The sequence below is a fragment of the Cryptomeria japonica genome, chromosome 5, assembly GCF_030272615.1.
Source record: "Cryptomeria japonica chromosome 5, Sugi_1.0, whole genome shotgun sequence".
NCBI classification, from domain to species: Eukaryota; Viridiplantae; Streptophyta; class Pinopsida; order Cupressales; family Cupressaceae; genus Cryptomeria; species Cryptomeria japonica.
This window is the reverse complement of record NC_081409.1, coordinates 633271036-633291838: the sequence shown is the minus strand read 5'-3', so window position 1 is coordinate 633291838 and position 20803 is coordinate 633271036. Positions and strand designations below refer to the sequence as shown.

General features: G+C 34.6%; 1 protein-coding gene across 3 annotated transcripts in view; it reads right to left on the bottom strand.

The window, feature by feature from the left end:
* Positions 1-20803, bottom strand: part of LOC131028058 (uncharacterized) — a 133816-nt gene that overhangs the window by 96823 nt on the left and 16190 nt on the right. For all 3 annotated transcript variants that reach the window (XR_009102563.2, XM_057958241.2, XM_057958242.2), the window contains exon 4: positions 9396-10576. Coding sequence is in view for 2 of the 3 variants with exons in the window: in XM_057958241.2 (XP_057814224.2) it covers positions 9396-10576 (1181 nt within the window). In the remaining variant the exon portion in view is untranslated. The remainder of the gene's footprint in view (positions 1-9395; positions 10577-20803) is intronic.

Here is a 20803-nt window from a genome sequence, read left to right as displayed (position 1 = left end):
AATTTTTGTGCAGTGGAGCTACTTCCAAAACCCTCCAATGATGTCAACCAGAAGTGTGGTATGACTGTAACAACTCAAATCCAGCCATTTAGGATGCCCAAAAATTCGTCAAAATTTTGAAACTCGATATATAAATCCTCAAATATGCATTGGTGATGAAATGACGAATTTTGGGTACCAAAAATACCGTAGTGATGCCGTAGCAAATTCCAAATTAACCATAAATCGGCAGAATCATGACTCCCAGATGGAATCACCCAAGATTGGAAACAAGGGTTTTCATCCTTCATCCCAAATATGAAATTCAAGAGGGTTTTTGTCCTTTCAAACCCCAAATAAACCAAGGGCTTTCATCCTTGGGTGCCCTACGTTGAAAAAACTGCTCCAATCTGAAAAATTAGATGCAAAGGATAACTTGAATTATCATGAATGAGTAAAAGTGCTTCTTTTATGGTTGCCTTTTTGGAGCCCTCCAAATTTTTTGTTAAATTTTATTTTCCCTCCAAGTATTTAAAATACTTTCTATATATAAGTGTTTAAAAAAAACTTTTTAATTTATTGAAATAATCTTATTTAAGTTGTCCCAACTTAAAAAAAAAAAATTAATTATTTTAATCCAAAGAAGGGGACAAGACAAAGGATTCACTAGAGACCAAATCAATTTGACCCTCCTTTCAGAGCTCTCAGAGCTCAGTCTTCCATCCAATTTCAAATGCGTGGTGCAGTTGAGAGTAGTTTAGCCATTCCCCGACATCTAACTAACAAACTAGATTAGCACTAGCATAGATATCTAAAATACATCTCTCAAAAAGGGGGTTGAGTTTCAGGGACAGCAGGGGGCAACTACAATAAAAAGGGAAATTTTATAATATATAAAAAAAATTCAAAATTTCATATGATAAGATTAATAAACCATTCATCATATACATTATATATCCTTAATACATAATATTTGAGTTGAATTGAGATTTCACATGAGAGTACATAGCTTTTTTCATAATACTTATGAACCACTTAATTGCTTACAAAATTCACTGTCAATATGCCACTGACTTTGAAGAATAGTATACAAGTTATAACAAGATGCTCAAAGGCTGCAAATTTCAACTACAATATGACAAATACAAAAACAACAGTGGTTTCATTTTATTTCCTCCTCATTAAGGGCGAGTTGCAGTTTGGGGTTTCTCAGCATGTGAAGTCAATTTTCTTTATCAAGCAAATAACAAATTAACTATCCACAAATAAATTCAAATCAAAAGTAGAACACAATAACAAAAGATTTCATTAATTGCTTCAAAACACACAATTACATTTGACCCTTGAAGGTTGGGGGATGCACTAAATGTACATAAGAAAAATGCTGACACTATAACTCTATCAATGCTCCAAGGAGCTAGAATACTCTACTAACGAAAGATATTTACAAAGAACATCAACTTTTAAATAGTCAAAAGAGTGGAGATGTGCCCTATCGTGGTGTCCCCGTTTTGTGTTTCTGATTTTTTGTATTTTTTTATTTTTATGTATTTTTGTGTTTCCTTATATTTGACATTTCTACATGGCTGAAACAATAACTCTAATTTTGGATGGAATAATTTGTATATCTTCCATTTTAGACTTTAGTACATGTCAAAATGAAGTTGCAAATTATCATATTTCTTGACAACACCTTGTTAATATCACCTTCATGGACTGTATTCAAATCTAGTCAACTTTCATAAACCGAGGGAACATAAATGCACTACAAAAATAAGGTGATATGAGAAATAAAATCAAAACTCAAACCTTTTTCTTTTTTTTTTTAATTTAATGGGGACAGCCAGCTGCCCCCAGGACGATTGGGGGACGTCACAACCCATCCTATGGAATACCCAAGGACATCCCCCAAGCATCCCCCGTCCCCAAAACATTTCATACACGAGGACGCCTCCAAAAAATGCTAGGGACGCATCCCTAGGTTTCCCTGTTTACTTTTATTTGATATTTTATTTTAAACATTATTTTACTTTTTTACTTTGAGAGTTATTTTTATTTTTCTACAATTTTCAAAATAAAAATTGTGCAATTGAATCGAGTAAATTTTAAAGTGCACTGAAATAGAATGACATAGAGCTAATTTTGGCAATATGTATAAAATCATATTGTTTTATCAAGATTCAACTATGTATGTATTTCTAATAAATATGATAATCTACTCTACAATTAAGAGATATGTACTTAAGATACCCTGCATACAATTAAGACCTACATAGTAGTTTGCATAGGTAAATTTAAGTGTGTAGGGTAATTTCTCCCTACAAACCCTAAATTCATATAATATATACAGTGCATTTTATTTTAATTTTAAAAAATTGAATAATATTCATGCCTTAAAAATTTTGTCTAATTTGTAATGATTTCACTCCTCAGTTATCGTTATTTTATTTCCATATTTATGTTGAATTGAATTTTTTTTAAATAAGAGATCTTATATATACACATTTAATTTTATTTGTGCTGGCATTTAATGTTAATTTTAGGATCAGAAGTGAAATAAGCAGAAGTACAGAAATGATAAACACTTGAACACAGCAAATACCCTGGGAAAACCCTCCTTCTTGAGGGAGAAAAAACCCAGCCAATAATATCTCTTATATGATTGAACAATACAGAAAATTTGCCTTTACAACTTGGCCAATCTCAATGCCAATACAATAATGAAGTGAAGGCACCTCACTAAGCGTGAATTTACAACTGAAATAATATCTCCTTAATAGGTATCGATCTGAAGCAATATGTCAATATGCTGAAGATATCGAACTCCTCCCTCAAGCACTAGTTTGTCTTCAATGTGTTGTATGATTTAATGATCTGACTTTCATTCTTTATTCACAACGATTCCTCTACTCCCCTAACGCTGTTCCACAGGTGGTGATTTGCTTCTTGCAATGGATACAAAGATGAAGTCGCCTATGGCGATCTCAATGCTTGTATAATGAAGATAGCAATCGGCAGTTTCTATTAATGACAGTTCAGATGTGCAGTCGGATGTGAATTGGTCTAATAAGACCCTCGATCTACATATGAATGTTTGCTCGATATATATATAATTATGAATGATTCTATGTCCTCCTCTGATGGATGCTTGCCTAACTTATCTTCTGTCTTCTCGAGAATCCTCTAGATGCCGTCACCCCCTTGCACTGTGATTTCCTCAATATATATAATCTTGCAACATAAGAGGGTTGTATCTCTTCATAAACGCACCTCTTCATACGTGGGTTTGTTGTGCAAATCGTGACTCTTAATATTGATTGGTTACCATTAACTAATTGCTATTACTTATATCCGTTTGTCAATCATTGTTGGTTAATATGTCCACGCTTCTGACCAAATCGGGTCTTGTACACTGCTGATCTTGAATTTGATAGGAGAAAGAATCTCCCGACACTACAATAACATCAACATTTAATATATTTTAAAATTTTAATGTCTTCATATTTTTTAATAAAATGTTAAGACTCTATTTTTTTTTCTGTGAACATGGACAAACCATTACATTCCACCCCTTACTACCATTATAGCGAAAATTTGAGAAAAAGAGAGTAATTTTCTTGATGATCATTTGCAGATATCAGATGAACAATTAAAATACAAATCAAGGTGGTTAGCAGCTCCTCAATTTGAAATGATAACATCAGCTAACGAAAAACCACATGTTTGTGAAATCTAGTGATTGATGGTCATAGGATGTATTCATAAAGTTCTATTGGTGTAATGATTGTAGCATCAGATGGAATATTTGTTGAGTGTACACTTGAAAGGTAGAGATCCCGACCTCCAATGGGCAGTTGAGATCTGTAGGTGGAAACTTGAGTCAGCTTGAGCAAACAGAAAGTTAGAGGTTGATGAGCAGCTCTGCAAACACAAGCAAGTCAAAAGGATGTGCAAGTTGTCTCAACATAGCTCAAACTCAGCTAAAAAATAATAGTTTTTGAAAATATCTCATCAACTTCCACAAACAAATTCTTGACTAAATTTTAAATTTGATGAGCATTCATCACATTCGCAAGTATTTTAGAAATTACTACCAGGGCTAGCAAATAACCCACAACTCGTAAGTCAAGTTGACTAGTCCAACAAAAGCTCAATCATTGCACAAACACTAATTTTTTGCTCTTTTAGTCTTCAACAATTTGGATATCCATAATGTGAATCGATTGTCAAGTGATTTGGAAGGATTTATCAACACTCTGTAAACCAAAAAAAATTGTGAAAAATGGCATCTGCCCACAAAGGCACTTCCCCTCAACCCCTGTGAAGGGAGTTGCCCCCAAACCCCCTAAACTGGTCCACTCTTGACCAAAAAGTAGAAATACATCCATATAAAAGATGCAAAGTGTCACTAATCATAGTCTCCTTCACCCTCTTCCCCCATTCAATCTTTGACTCCTTCCATCTTATTCCATCATGTCATTATCATAAGTTGCAAAAGCTCTTGCAAACCAAGCTTCTTCTCTAGTAGAATGAAATAGGAAACAAATCAAGTCTCAACTAATTTGATGGATTTTTTCTTTACAAAGGTCTAAACAATGCCAATGAGGTCTAGTGGTGGCAAATGAACATTTGCACCTCCCTTGCATCCACCGGGACCTATTTTACCCAATTTATCTTTCCAATGTCTTTGAGCGTATTGTTCATACTTTATAGCAAGCACATAAGTAGTGCAATGAATGTGCCTATATGTAGATTGAATTAATCTACCTACTACCTCACAAAAATATGTTGCATCAATAATCATTTGACCTACATTTGAGAATTGAAATCCACAACAGCTTCTCACAAATTTGAAACTAAAACTCAACATCTTTGCATTTTCCCAAGTCATCAACTGCCCTCTATAAATATCGTCCATCAATGCATGAAACTATAATGTTAATTAGCGGATGGTGTCTAATATCCATCCACCCATCCATGCTCATGTTGTGGCTCTATGTTATCAATTTAGCCTTCCTCTCCTCCATCAACAAATTAACCTTGGAATGATATTTTTCCAAGAGAGTAGTTCTCCAATCTAGTCTTACTAGGACCCACATAATCAGGACCTCCTTTGTCTACCTTGTCAAAAAGATAATTGTCCGAAGGAGATAAATCAAAATCAAAATGAATGCCATTACCAAATAGAAATTGGCAATGACCTCTTCTAATACCTCCCTTGCTTGCACATTGAACATATTTGTTATTAGGTTCAATAATGATGAACCTGAAGCTTTCTATTTCTCCTTGATTCCATTGCACACACCTCAAATGATGGAAATGAAGGTGGTCCACTTGAAAGCCCTAAACCTCATGGCATACAAGAAACTATTGAAGTAGTGACACCCTCCTTAAATAATTTGATCGTCTCAACCCTCTCCTCAAGTGTGAGTTTCAAACAAGAGCCAACCCATTTACTCAGCCTATGTAAAATGTGTGCATTAACACTCATAATGCTACCCTACCAAGCCTCTAAGCAAATGTTGTGTTTTCAATAACTTCCACTTTAATTAGCTACTCTTTTTGTGTCAAGCATCATTGCAAACTAGTACAAAGGATTTTTCTTTTTAAATAGGGCTTTGGCATATCACGCCTATTAAAGTAAATATTTTATATTGCTATAATGGTCATCTTAGTCATAGTTTCTTTTAGAATGTTTCTTGTGTTTCTATTCTCGATCGTTTTCGTTATGGAAAGATCATCTTGTATTCTCTATATAAGGAGCCTTTGTCTCCCTTGTAATTATTATAACGAATTATCATTTCATGGTATCAGAGCAGGTTTAATTTTTAGCGGCTTTTTTTTTAATAAAAATTCGTGGCTTCTACCTAGAGTGTTTTTTAAGAATTTTTTAATCGATTTTTTTATGAAAAAATTCTTGGTGTATTTTTTGAAGGATTTATTTGTGAAAATCGCAGGTTTTTATGAATCATGGTCATTTCTGCCTGTGATTTGCATTTTTCTACAACATTGTTTGACCCAGTTCGTGACGGATTCAAGGGTTTTTTTGATGAAGAATTTTTAAGGCAAATCAAAGTTGTCCTTACCTGCAACTCACAAAAAGATTTCAAAAATAAAATCGAGGGTCATGTGAAGATCGCATGGGTTTTTGAGTCATGCTGCATCTGGATCTTTTTCACAACATTTGAAAAATTGTAGGTCATGTACACCGCAATCTGTATGTCAAATCATTTTTACAAAAGCTGTAAACTACTCCCACGATTAGGGTTTGTGCATTTTTGGCTGTCTCTTTTCCGTGCGAGGCATTTTTGTTGTTCAAGGGATTTTCCCACATGACGATTCTTCATTGTTCAAGAGTTTCTTCTTTCATGTGAAGGTGTTTCATTCCGCGACAGGTCTGTATTCGAGGGTCTTTTGCTATTCCGGGACGTGTGGTTTTGTTTTTCTATAGCCTAGGGGTTTCAATTCCTGCATGATTTTTTAATCATGGGTGTAAGAGCTAGGGTTTCTAGGTGTTATCTTCTCTGTTTTTTGAAGCAATATTTTTAGCGGATCTATTTTTTGACAAAATTTTTAAAATTCATGGGTACACTACAATCTAAAATTTGTTAAGGGTTTTTCAAAAAAAATTGTGACGGATTTTGTTTTTTAATGGTTGCGCACCATGTCATCTTAGGCTAAGGATTTTTGCTGTTTGAAGGTATTTCCACGCGACATCTAGTGTTCTTTCCGTGTGAAAGGATTCTCTTCGACTATGGTTTACAACTCAAGTTTTCTGGGCATGACTAGTGTTTGTTGTGGGCCCAGGGGTCTCAATTTTCTGGTCTGGTGGAGTTTTTTATACCACACAAAGTCTATGGTGTTCTTCTGTCACGCAATGTATCTGTTGCTTTTCTGATGATTATTTTGCACGATTTTTGTTGAAGGTTCTCTTTGCAGCGTGATGTCTCTGTTATTATGCAATGTGAAGTTGTGGGCGTTCCTTCTTCTGATGATTTTTGGCAAAATTGTGGTTTTTAACTTTTTTAGAATCATTAAGTTTTTTGAGCAGCTGATCTTGGTTTTCATATCTCTGAATAGTAAGAGGGATAGCAAGAGGGATAGCTTTGTTACCCAACCTCATGTTGCAAGGATTGTGGTAAACTTGGTCACATCCAGAAGTTTTGCATAACCAGGGAGGATCTCAGCAGCAAGCTCATGTCACCAAGCATTCTAAGGAGAAAGGGGCAGCCTCCTATGCATTCGTCGCCCAATGACCTGCAGATTATGTCAAGTCTTCTATAGGGTAGTTAGTAGAATGACCATTAAGGAAGGGTAATAAAGTAATTGTTATGTTGCTATAATGATCATCTTAGTCATAATTTCTTTTTAGAATGTTTCTTTCATGTTTCAATTCTTGATCGTTTTCATTATGGAAAGATCGTCTTGTATTCTCCATATAAGGAACCTCCATCTCTTTTGTAATTAATATAACGAATTATCATTTGTCATTCTGATTGCAATGCATTCCCAATTGAATTACTTGTGGTTGAGGTTGAGCTTTTTCCTTTGTCCAAATCAAGATCATCATTGGCACTAAATGAATCCATTTTGCTTCTACAAATGGATACAACAAAAATTAACTATATGAATATAAAAACTGCAGATTTTGTATTTGATAATTTCAAAGACAAAAAAACAGCAGATTATACTTGCAAAATTAATGAAAAACAGCCTTTTGTACACCAAAAGCAATTAGAAAAAAAAAGTTAAAACAAGAAGCTTGCAAGTTTGAACAGGTTTTAAAAACAAATCAAAGTCTTGAACAGGTGAAAATGAAATAAAAATTATTAAAAACACAGATATGTTAAATAACATCTTCCTCCTTTTCCTCGTCCTTCTTCCTTCCTTTTTCGTTTTCCTTCACCTCTCTTCAACATTAAATTTGTTGAACTCTCTTCTTGTTTGTAACAAACCAAAAACTTAAAATGCAAAAAGAAGCATTAAGATGATAATGGGTTATGGAAAACAGAGTAAACAATATATTTATGTTGGAGGTGGGGGCCACACAATAGTTAGGGCTTTTTAAGAATTCAAAAAAAAAAGTCCATGTGGAAGTTTGATAGGCTTCAGGGAACATGACATAGATGTTGAGGACAACCTGGCATCCTTCTAGTGTTCTCCAACGTGGGAGATTCCAAAGAGATGTTCCCCCACATAGAGACAATGTCCTTGGGAGGTCAAGAAATTTATTTAAAAAGAAAATGCAGAGGGATATTTTCCTCCCATCTGCCCATACTAGAATGTCCCTCTTTTAGGAAATGTGGGAAAACCCCCAAGAATGCATCCCCAGGGAACACTCTTTTTTTTTTATTAATTTTTCAAATATAATATATTATTCGCACTACAATTCCTTACTACCAGCAACCATTCCTAAAGTAATCTTTAAATAAAATTTCTTCATATTACATGAAAGTCATCTTTCCTTAAAGCTTCCAGAACTTCCTTCAAATAGGCAGCTGTTCCTCCCATGTTATCCTAATAATAAGGATACCATCTAGATAGACTATTACATATGTATCTATGAAGTCTCACAATACATCATTCATTTATCTCAAAAAAGTAGCTGCAACATTGCAAAAACAAAAAGGAAGCCCTATCCATTCGCATAGACCTTGCTTTGTTTTGAAAGTAGTCATGTAGGCATCCTCCACCTCCATTTGAATTGGTGATACTCAGATTTGAGATCCAACTTCATGAAAACATTCGCATGTTGAAGCTGATACAATAAATCATCTCTGTGGGATAGGATAGCAGTCTTAATGATATTCTTCTTAAATGCTTTGCAAGCTATGCACATCTCTATCCAGATATACTAAAATTGAAATTTCAATCTGCAGAAGGACACAATCCAGAACCGCTAATTATCCTACATCTGCAATGAGACACGGTCCTGACACATTCACGCCCAGGTGCAATCAAACGACTTAGAGCATACTCAATTTGGCAAAGATCCCAAATTTGCAGTACGACAAAGTACTAGGAAATATTGTTCGAGACTTCTGAAATGAGCAAAGTAACCAAGAAGAGATGTAACAATTAAAAAGTTATTCTGCATCTTGGATTTCAAAGATGCCTAGGGAAATTAAAATCAGAAAATATTTTGAATATCATCCATAGAATAACATCCATAGACATAGAAAGAGAGGTTATAGCTTATTTCCAGGACTATTTCATTCTCTATTTCTTGGATGTTTGAAATTGTCAAGGAAAACCATGTTTATATAACTTTTTAGTAAATAATTTTAAAGTCACAATTGTAAGCATCATTTGATGCAAATAATGACTATACTCAAATCAGCATGCACAGGAATTTTCAGAAAGATTTGTATGTGATAGGAACAATAAACAAAAAAAGGAGCAGAACACTGACTTACCGGATGAACCTCCATCTGCAATTGTTGAAGCTCTCTTCTTGTATCCTTAAGTTGGCCATCATGAGACTTCAAACATCCAAGGATGTTAGCCAATTCCTCTTTTAAGACAGAGCATTCCCTCTCCAATGCCTCTCTCTGTCTTTTATCTTCTTCAGCTCTTTTCATTTCAGACATCTCAAACTGTTGCTTTAACAGAAAATGTCCTTTCTCTAATGCCTCTATTTGTCTTTTCTGTTCCTCAGCTCTTTTCCTTTCAGAATTCAATTCTTGTTGTTCTTTTTTCAGAAGTTCGTCTAATAATTTTTCCCTCTTCAAGTTCTTCCTATCTGAGTTTCTTGCTAAAGCAGATCCCATCTCCTCCTTCAAAACAGAATATTCTCCCTCTATTGTCTGCCTTTGTTTTTTTCCTTCTTCAGCTCTTTTCAATTCAGTATTTAAGCAATGCTGTTTCTTTTCCAACTGCTCCTTCAACATAGAGCACTCTTTCTCTAATAACTCTATTTGTTTTTTCTGTTTTTCACCCCTTTTCCTTTCACCCTTCAATTGTCGCTGTTCCTTCTTCAATTGCTCCTTCAGTATCTTTTCTTCCTTTGACTTCTTTACTGCATTTTGCAGCAAATCTGCTGCATTTGTTTTTTCTTCATTGCATCTTCTCACCTTCTCTGCACTAATCTTCTCCAATTCTAACTGTTGGAAATTCTTTTCTAGCGTTTCTCTCCTTGTCTTCTCATCTTCTGCCCTCTTCCTCTCTGCATCTGCCCGTTTCTTCTCTTCCTCAAACTTTTTTCTTTCTACTCCTGCACACTTTCTCTCTTCCTCTGCCTTCTTTCTGGCTATATCTGCATGTTTCTTTTCATCCTCAGCCTTTTTCTTTTCTGCATTTACCTGCTTCTTCATTCCCTCTAACCTTTTCTTCTCAAATTGTAATGTTTGTTGCTCTTTTTCTAGAAGTTCTTGTAGTTTCTTTATTTCATCAGTATTGGCTTTCATTATCTTTGCATGTTCGTCTTTCCTGTTCTCGTCAATTTTGCTTTTGCTCTCAATATCATTTAAGCGTTGTGAAACAGAAGCAAATTCCGACTTCAAGGAATTATGCTCTTTCTCAAGTTCCAGTCTCTCTCTCTCCTCCTCTCCTGCCCTTCTGCTTGCATCATCTGCTCGTTTTTGTTCATTTTCACATTCTGTCAAACATCAATAGATGAATGATTTAATTAATTTCAACAGGACTTAGTATATGTCTATCATGAAGCATAAAAATGTACCGAAAACAGTCAATCATAACTTCAAAACTGAACAAGGTTAAAGACAAACACGTAAAGAAGGGAAACTAAGATGAAAGGTATGCATTTATGGCAAAAACATTTACAATATCATTGCCCTAAAATTACGAAGTGCACAATATGAATTGGAATTAGCAGACTCGCTCATGAATATTACAGAATCTGGGAAAATCAGAATACTAAGTTCTATCTTACATACTTTGAAACAGTTATTGACTCCCACAACACACAACAACAACAACTCAAAGTGAAAATGCAACATGCATGAATGTTCTATATAAAAAAATTTATACAAGAAAAATGGATTTGATCATTTATATCCCCATCAAAATCAGACAAGTTATTTATGAAGCAAAACACCATCAAAGATCCCTGATAGGTAGAGAATCAGGGCACAATCATTACCTAGCTATTTAACAATACAACCACTAGTCTAGAGATAAAACGAAGGAGCGTCAGGTGGAACTGCAGCCTGAGATCAAGATCTAATGTGCCTGGCAAGTAAGTCTCTTCAACCCTTTGAATCTCCTCCCAACCATTTTACCAATAGCCTGGCTGCCAAAATAAAAGAGCGTAGGACAACAGACCAAAGCTTGTTAAGAAGATGATAACATCAATTAAGCAGCATTAAATTTATTTCACATAGAACTAAGCTATTCCTGCAAGCCAGGAGAAACAAATTTAACAACACAGGAACCAATATTTAGGTTTCCATCGCTGACAGAGCTTGCACACATAACTGTTTTACACCAAGCCTGTACTGACTGTCAGAATCCCTGTAATACTATATTATTTGTTTATGATCAATAGAATAATATATGAGCCAAAAGTATAGGTCACCAGGTCAGGGATGAGATACCTGCATACATATCAGTGCAGCCTACCTGTGTACTTTCAATGATCATAGTGCTATTGCAACAAAAATGCTAATAGGTGAATTTTAGGTAAATTAGAATGGTTAAGCAAAGCAATAGTTGTTTGGGTTTGCTCAAATACGTGGATTTTTTATACCCACTGCAAGAGCATTATCATTTAACTTTTTACATATTGTTACACGGTTATTGTACAGTTGCCAGCTTATATACAGTGGCATAGCATAAAGGAGAAATACTGGTCTGTCTATCCAAGGTCACAGTGTATCAGAGCATGCTTTTTTGGGGGTAAGCAACAGCCTATTGAAGCACTTGAAGGCAGATTGGAGATCCAACAGCAGCAGGAGGCCTGGTGAGAACAGCATCTAGAATGTTGCTTGCACGTGATTTTCAAGAGCTCAACACAGCTGTACATCACCTTGTGTCTGGAATTCCACAATTGATGAACATCTGAAAGAGAACATCATGTGCTCTTGGCGGCATGAGAAAACTTGCAGCATAAGGCATCTGTGGCTTGCAAATAAAGTGCAGGTGCGGAAAGCCAAATACAAATAGCAATGCTAACAGGTAGTATTCCTCATGCAATATGTTTTGATAAGTTGTCAAAACATGATTGTGGCTTCAGTCATCTCAAATATTGATTAAATAGACTTGACAAATCCACTGCAAACATCTTTTTGGTCAAAATAACTTTTGATAGCAAGTAAATATGGTGTGAAAACAAGGGAACCTTTAAAAAACTTTAAAGCAGTCTAACATTTGTTTACATGATAAGTTGTATTTTCATTGCTCAAATTTGATCTCTAGATTTATTTTTTTGGTATATTAATTGTTTTTCAAAAGTATAGCAAGTAAATATGGTGTGAAAACAAGGGAACCTTTAAAAAACTTTAAAGCAGTCTAACATTTGTTTGCATGATAAGTTGTATTTTCATTGCTCAAATTTGATCTCTAGATTTATTTTTTTGGTATATTATTTGTTTTTCAAAAGTCCAGGGCCTTGTGAATAATCAGAAGTGTATTATTTTAATCAAACTTATTTTAGCTGAAATTGTTTGGGGTCTTTGTTTTTAAGGTGTTGATTATGTTAGAAAGACAATAATTGCCAGTAAGCAAGCAAAACACAGCAGGTGAACATCGCACAAATAACCAAAGGTGTGTGTTCCATCAGGCAGTGTGTGTGTGCACCGTCAGACTAGAAGAAGGAAGCCCAGAATGTCTTGGGGCAGTGCATCCTTTGATGTGCAGCAGGTGCATGCACAGGATTTACCTGGAAATTGACAAACTGTGGTTACAGTAAATATGGTATCACAGGCTTCAAATAGCTTCCCGGCAGAATGATGCCCAAATGACAGTCACAGTTAAGTAATTGGTTGTTGATGTGTGATAATAGAACTTCTGATAACAAGGCGGCCACTGACAAAGCCTTATAAATGTGAAAGTTGGGTGTATAAAGGGTTATTCTTAGCTTCACCTTTTCCATACCAAACTTTGTAGAATATTTTTATTTGTACAAATCATATGTAAAAGTTGTGTGAACAATTTAATACTTGTATAAGAAATTATATTGGGGAGATCGTATTAGTATACCAAGGACAGACAAATAAGGAGTTAAAGGAATTGATGGGTTCCGAGATTTGTAAAATTTAAGATCCTTGGGTGATTAAAAGGCGTCTAGATCCTGACTCCTGACACATTAAAAAAAGATCAATTGTTAATGTCCACTGATAGTGACTCACAATGACCAATTATCGATCTTTAAATCTACCTAAATCTCAAATGTTAACCAGGAAAAGCTTGTTGAGCAGTAAACATTCACTATTTGTAAGTAAATTGTATTGAACAAAAAAATGAGATCACCTGAAGATCCCACAAAAACACCAAGAAGCTTCAATGCTTATAAAGTTGTCAAATGTAGATGAATTAGTCCCAGAAATATGGAAAATCAATTTGGCATCAAGATTCTGCATAAACCAAGAGACTAGACATCAAAAGCAGGCAGGCATTGCATAAGAATCTGTTATTTCCTACTAAGTTGCAGGAAGAAGGATCCATCGATGAATACCTATTACAATTAATAGATCTCTATGATTAGTTGTCATCTATTCAAAAACAAATAGATACTGATGATATAGTACCTTTAATCTTGCAGAGCTTACAACCATTCCATGGACAGTTCTCTGAATCCTTGCATTTGACTGCAACAACCCAAACTGTAATGACCCCTTCACAAACATGAGGTTTATGAAGGACCCTTACCCTATTTGAATTCCCGTAAACTAATTGGGATGTTGCAAGGGAATAATTAATTACTTAATTAAGTTGTTTAAATATATCAGTTTAAAGGCAACTTGTATTTAATTAGTTTTTTTATAAGGTTGAATAGTATAATAAAAGTGACTTATTTTGGAACTCAAAAGTTAAATTAAAAGAAAATTTCAAAAGTCCACCAAAGTTAAATTAAAAGAAAATTTCAAAAGTCCACTTTTGGAGGGAAATGAAATGTTGTAGAAAATAATATTTTATTATTTCTAAAAAGTGTATAAAAGAAGAATTGGAGAAGAGAAAGATCATTCCATACAGTTTTATCAAACCCAAGGTTGTGAAGAATAAACATTGTTCATCTATTCTGCCGTAGAACAAAAAACCTTCAACAACGAATGATTTGAAGGACGAACACCTTCCTAGCCATTTGAGTGAATCCATCCAACATTTACCAATGTGTTGAATGTTTGAAGGAGATTTTATTGTGTTGGAATAATTCAGTTTGGAGAGATTAAATAAACTTTGCTTGTAAATCATATCAGGATAGGAACAGAAGATTGAGTACTGGCGCTATTTGTATACAAGATTAATTTATTAGTTTTTGCAGGCCGTAACACTTTGTGGTTTGAAATCAAACCTGGCCTCACTTACTGTTGCTCATAAGAGGGTTATACAACAATGAGAGGGTGCATGAGGTTTGTGGAGGCACAGCACTTAGGAATCTGATTTTGGACTCCATTCATAGTCATTTCCAGCCAAATCGCTCCAACAGCAGGCTGCCATGTTCCAGCAGACTTTAGTGAGAATGGCAGCCATTAACAAGGTCATACTAGTCTGGATTTTACTGCTGCAGAATGGGAATGAATTCAAATTTCATCTACAGTAGTAGTGCATCAGTTTTGAATCAATAAATCAGCCATTCAACAAGGGGCAGCATTAACATCATCCTTTCGTTGTACCAAACATTCTGGGCATCATTTTATCTAGTATTCAGTTTACATGACAATTTTTTAATGAAATGTTTTCTTTATCAATTGTTGGCTAGTAGTTTAAAAAAGTAGTAATTGTTGTATTTTGACTTGTAAGTGGATCTGAGAATACTGAATATATAAATGAATGTAAATCAACACTAAATGTATGAGATATCAGCAATGGTGTATGCTTGCAAACTGTTTGTTAAAACACCTATGTATTGTTCAAAACATGGCAATTGTTTGTAAGTTTTTCTACTAAGTTGCCAAATCGCCCATTTTAACTACCAATTCTAGGAGCAATACATCCTAAAATGGAGTACTACTCAAAATCCATGTAGAATTGGACAAGGTTCGGATATTTAAAGGTAGAACTGTTTCAACTAGTCTCTAACCGACTCCTGACGAATCCACTGTTGATGTGGCATTTCCAAACAAATCCCAACGCAATTTGAGCACAGTTTTCCTAGTTTTTTTCGTTTTTTCATATGAGTGAAAACCCTAACCTATAGTTTCAAAAAGCATTTTGCTTTCAGTTTGAAATTTTAATATTGATCTACATCCAACACAATAGATAGCAAAGTTGTGAGCATATTGTTTTCAACATTTGTTTTGCATAGAAGAATGACCGTCTACAAAAAGCAAAAGGGTTCAAGTTTGGGACCAAAACTATCTTCAAACAACGTAGCTTGTAGCAAGGGTCGACGCAATTTTGCACAGCACTATCGCTTCTTGTTGCTCTCCATTTGCCCTCAACCAACGCTCAACAAGGTAAGAGATTCCTTCCAAAAGAAAAAAATTTATTTTTGGTTTTAACTTTAAACTTTTCATTGTTTCAAATATTTTCCTTAAAGTTTCAATTGTAAATTTATAATTTATTTTTGTTGGTTTTAGGTTTTCATATTGTTAGCTATGATATTTGTTTTATTTATTAACATAATTATAATATTATACATAATTTAATTTATAATGTTTAATAAATATTGAATGTTAAATATACACAGTGATAGACTAAAAGTTCAAATTGTTCAATATTTTTTTCTAATTTTATTTATAATTAACAAATATAAATATTTAATAATATATAATTTAATAATTATTATATATGTTGTCAATTATAAATTTAAATATTAACATTTATTATATAATAATTGATTTAGAAGTTGTCGTATAATGGCAATAAGTGATAGCTCCTTTGGTAGACCCACATTCAAAACCGACCTAAAATGACCATTATGGAGGCATGTGCAAATGATCAAACAAATTCGACATGGTGGAACATTGGTTTGGATATGCAGTGTCTACAATGGGAAGCATACTAACTCATACAGTAGGCAAAAGCCCAATTTTGTGCCATTTCCAATATGAAAATCAAAGCTTGTCTAGGAAAGGATAGTAATAGTTTGCCACCTCATCAAATATGAAAATATATTAGAGAAGAAGAGGAAGCAAATGTAGGAGTTGCTTGTACTGCAGACCATCCTTTGAGAAGAGGAAGGGGATCACAGAGGCCCTTGCTTCTTCATCTCACAGTGTCTTCCCTAATGATGCAATACAAAGGCACCTGTTTTTGCATAGGAACAAAACACCTGCTAATGTGAAGAGAATGAGAGAGTCATAGGAAAACCATTTCAAAATGATGCTAGAGAGATTGCAGATCAAACTATTGCAAAATGTCTTTATGCAAATTGTTTGTCCTTCAACATTGTACAATCACCATATTGGCAATATATGTTGTGAAAAATAAATGAGGCTCCATCACTATTATATAATTGTAACTCTCTCACTTTGCTCCAATAGGTTGCTATTTCCTCTTCATCTAATTGGAATTGGAGTACATACTCCATTCACTCAGTGAACGCAAACGATTGGCAGCAATTTAGAAGAGTTAGTTTCTGTGCATTCCAACTTGCACCTTCTTACTCATAGATAAGATGTTTACATGGAAGGGGGCACAAAGTTGAGAAATGTAGATCTAAAGCAAACCGATTTGAATTTTTTCAGCTGCCACACAATCTTCACTTCTTGTGGAGTCGGATACCCAAGAAACATTTAGTGCAAGTGGCAATGAAATTGCATGTGGTTCTTCTACTCTACCTTCATCATCTAATGTCAATGATGATGCTAATGGCAGTCTTCATGATGACCCATATGACATTTATTCCTAATTGTATTATTTTAATATTGAACCAATGAACAATGAATTCAAAATATCTATCATGACATTCAAGTTTTGACAAGCTAATATTGAATTAGTATACTGTATTTTAAATTTGTAATATTTACTACCATATTTGTAATATTTGCTACCATATTGTCAACGGCTAATGGATTGCAATGGATGTTCTGTGTGATGCTTTTATGTAGATCAGCGTCCTAAATTTATTCAAAATTTCGACAAAAAAGTAATAAGGTTTGAAAATATTCAGTTTCATTATATTTTCAAAAATGGAATTTTTTGTTGGTGTTGCTCTAAATGATCAGCACAATAAAGATGGAGAAGACTCGGAAGGTTGAGCAGACATGCACTTTGTCTATGGGTATCTTGTAAAATGTGCTGAGGTACTTCTCGAAGCTAATGCTGACACATTTTGTTGCCATGTTGAAGATCCTCCAGATGCATTACCAAGAGAACCTAGAAAGATTATTATATCAATTGAATTGTACCTATTTTAAGACACCCACATTTTGAAGATAGGAAGGAACCCAATATAGATAAAACTCAAAATGGATGGTTGCCTAGTTAGCTTGGGAGTCTGTGATCTTGAAACATACCCTTACAAGGGTTATTGAAACAACTTGAGGAAGCTCAGTGAAGTAGTTCAACATGCATCGTTGTCCAATGGTTCAAAAGATCTATGATTTGGGAGTTCAGGGAGGATATACTCCGAGAAATCGAATATTCAACTTGGGAGCTACACCTTTACTAAGGTTCGAGGCAACTTAATAGAGTTCTACCTTGTTTTCAAAGAAAAGCTTCTGCAGAATGGCATATTCATGGTTCAGGTTGTTTTTCAGTTTGTTATGTTCTATGTTCAATGAAGTAAGCCTTACGAGGGGTTTTAGAATAATACTAAAATATTAAAAGATTAAACCTACAGTTGTAATAAAGTCACCTTAGTGGCAAGTTTTATTTCTATTTTTTATAAGTTTGCTTTTTAGCTTCAAGTGAGTCATGTAATGTTTATCCATTTCGATGGTTTCATTCTCCAATGTCTATATAAGGAGATGATTCTCATTGTAATTGTATCTTGTTAATTAATAGAATATTAAAATATTCTGTTCTATTAATTTTTGCAATAATATTTATAGTAGTTTTGTTCAGCATGTGCATGATATGCAGTGTTCTAAATTTAATTCTTGTTTTTAGGCTCTCGTATATATGAATATAATTATGACTTTTATATGTTTTTGCACAGACAAACCCAAATGTACCAAACCAAAAAAAAATCTGCCACATTGGCCATACCGTACCCATCTACCTTACCCATACCTTATTTGACAACTTATTTTCCATTGATTATGAAAGATGGTTGCAGCTGTTCCTAAGCACAAAACTCTGGAAATTGAACGGTTTGATGTTTGCAAACTATTTGATGAATTGTCTATCAATGCAAAATCAGTTAATTTGCAAGCAGGCTTATCTGAGGACACATCCTTGGGTCTATTTGACTCATCCCCATTTCCAAGATGTCTCACTAATCTGATTGAGACATGTTATAATCAGCAAATAATAATCTGAATAATAGCTCTTGTGGTATATATCTAGCTTATGCATTAATTGTCAACATTTATTTCTTATATAGATATAAGTATGATTGGATATAAATTGCATGTCTGATTAATAGATCTGTTTGTAAACCCCCCTCATGTATAGAAGGAAGGAGGTGTAAGGAAGGGGGAAATCATGAGGATTGCCATCTGGGTAGGATACCCCAAGAGGATATCCATGTTGCTTGCCACCAGGACCAAGAGGGCCAAAGCTCTACTTTTGGCCTTAGATAGGACAATTGAGGATCCTCCATTATGATCTCTCTGAATCTGTAATGATGGCTATTAATCTTAGGAGATGAAGCATGGATAGGGAAAGCAGGTACAAGCACCCCACTAGGTAGAATACCCCAAGTGGATGTCCATGTTGCCTGCCATCAAGGTCAAGAGGGCCAAAGTTCGGCTCTTACGCTTAGAGTGGGATGGCTTTGTGCAGACCTATCATGCTCCTTTCCCACACCCTAATGTGTTTCAAATGATGTTATAAATATTATATGAATGTCATGTGTTATGGACTAACCCTAATAATGGATATATATTATATATGTGTATATGTTTCTTATGTTATGATTGAGGGATTCGATTCCAAGATCACATTATTTTAAGAGATATTTTACTTGGTAAAGATGTAACCCTAACCCTAATTTGTTGCAATGGTGATTCTAAGGCATACTCTAGGGCAATCAGGAAGGGGGCATTACATAATTGTATCTTGTTATATAATAGAATATTAAAATATTGTGTTCAAATGATTTTTGCAATAATATTTATGGTAGTTTTGTTTAGCATGTGCATGATATGTGGTATTCTAAAATGTGAAGTGGGAAGGAGTAGAATGTGAGGCTTCGAGCAAAAGAAGAGAGAGATGGGTCAAATATTTTGTAATGTCCCCTTGTTGAAATAGGATTTGTTAATAAATAATAATAATAAAATAAAATATAACAGAATAAAAATAAAAAATTAATATAATTAAAATTTAGTTAAGTTTAATGAATGGTCAAAAGGCATGAAATGAAAATTTGTGACTCCCTCAAAAATAAGATATAAAAGGGAGAGAAGGCAACTTCATTTGAAAAAAAAAAGGGGGAGGGAGAGGGAGGAGGGGAGGGAGAAAGAAGGGAGCAAAGGAATTAAGGAATCATTAATGGGAAGAAGATAAGGAAGTGACTCAGCAATGATGAAAGGTTGTGACCCTTTCGAAGGGTGGTAATTGTGAAAGGTTGTGAACATTAAGAAGAGCTATGACTCTCCCATACATTGGAAGATATAAAGTGGAGAAATTTTCATTTGAGAAAGTAGGATCCAAGGAGTAGAACAAAATATCTAAAGTGTTAAAAGCAGATTTAGGAGCAGACATAAATCAGAATTATGAGAAAATCTGGAAGAATGATATGAACATTTACCAAAGAGATCAGAACACAAATACAAATCTGCAAACAATAATAAAGCAGGCATTGAAGGAAAAGAAGAGGAAACATTATATCAATTATCAGAGAATCAGATCTGATGGAATAGAAAGGATTCCCATAGACACATATATATATCTGAGTATAGGTAGCAGATCCGATTGATATAAACAGCAGACCTGTGCATTTAAAGAGGGAAACAACATCGAATTGAATCTGTCCAAATTACTACAGCAGACTGAATATACATGCCTTGCAATAACTCTACAAGTATATTAGGCAAGAAAGGGACATTACAAGTGGTATCAGAGCATGTTCCTGCCAGCCTGAGTGAAATTAGTTAGTGCAATTAAGTCAACGAGCTTTAGGGGCTATCGAAAGAGGAAGGAAGAAAGCCAATTACATAATATAGAGGCAATGTTCGACTAAGAAACAAAGGAAATCCAAGTAAGAAAACAAGGCACAATGAGGAAGATCTTAAAAGCATCCAAGCAAGAGAAGAAGGGACAATAAATAAATGGAGCTTTGTGGAGGAGCCAATCTAGTAATTATGGCACCCTCAAGATTTATGGGGCATATTAAGCAAATGTTTGAAGCATATTCGAGAAAGTTCACGACACATCAATGAGCATACGAGAGCAAAAAGATTGGGGTTAGGCCCACTTTCTGACTTGAAATGGATTAGGAGTAGAAGGATTGGAGTTAGGCCCGCTTTCTGACTCAAAATGGATTAGGAGCAGAAGGATTGGGATTAAGCCCACTTTCTAACTCGAAATGGATTAGGAGTAGAAGGATTGGGGTTAAGCCCACTTTCTGATTCAGAATGGATTGGGAGCAGAAGGA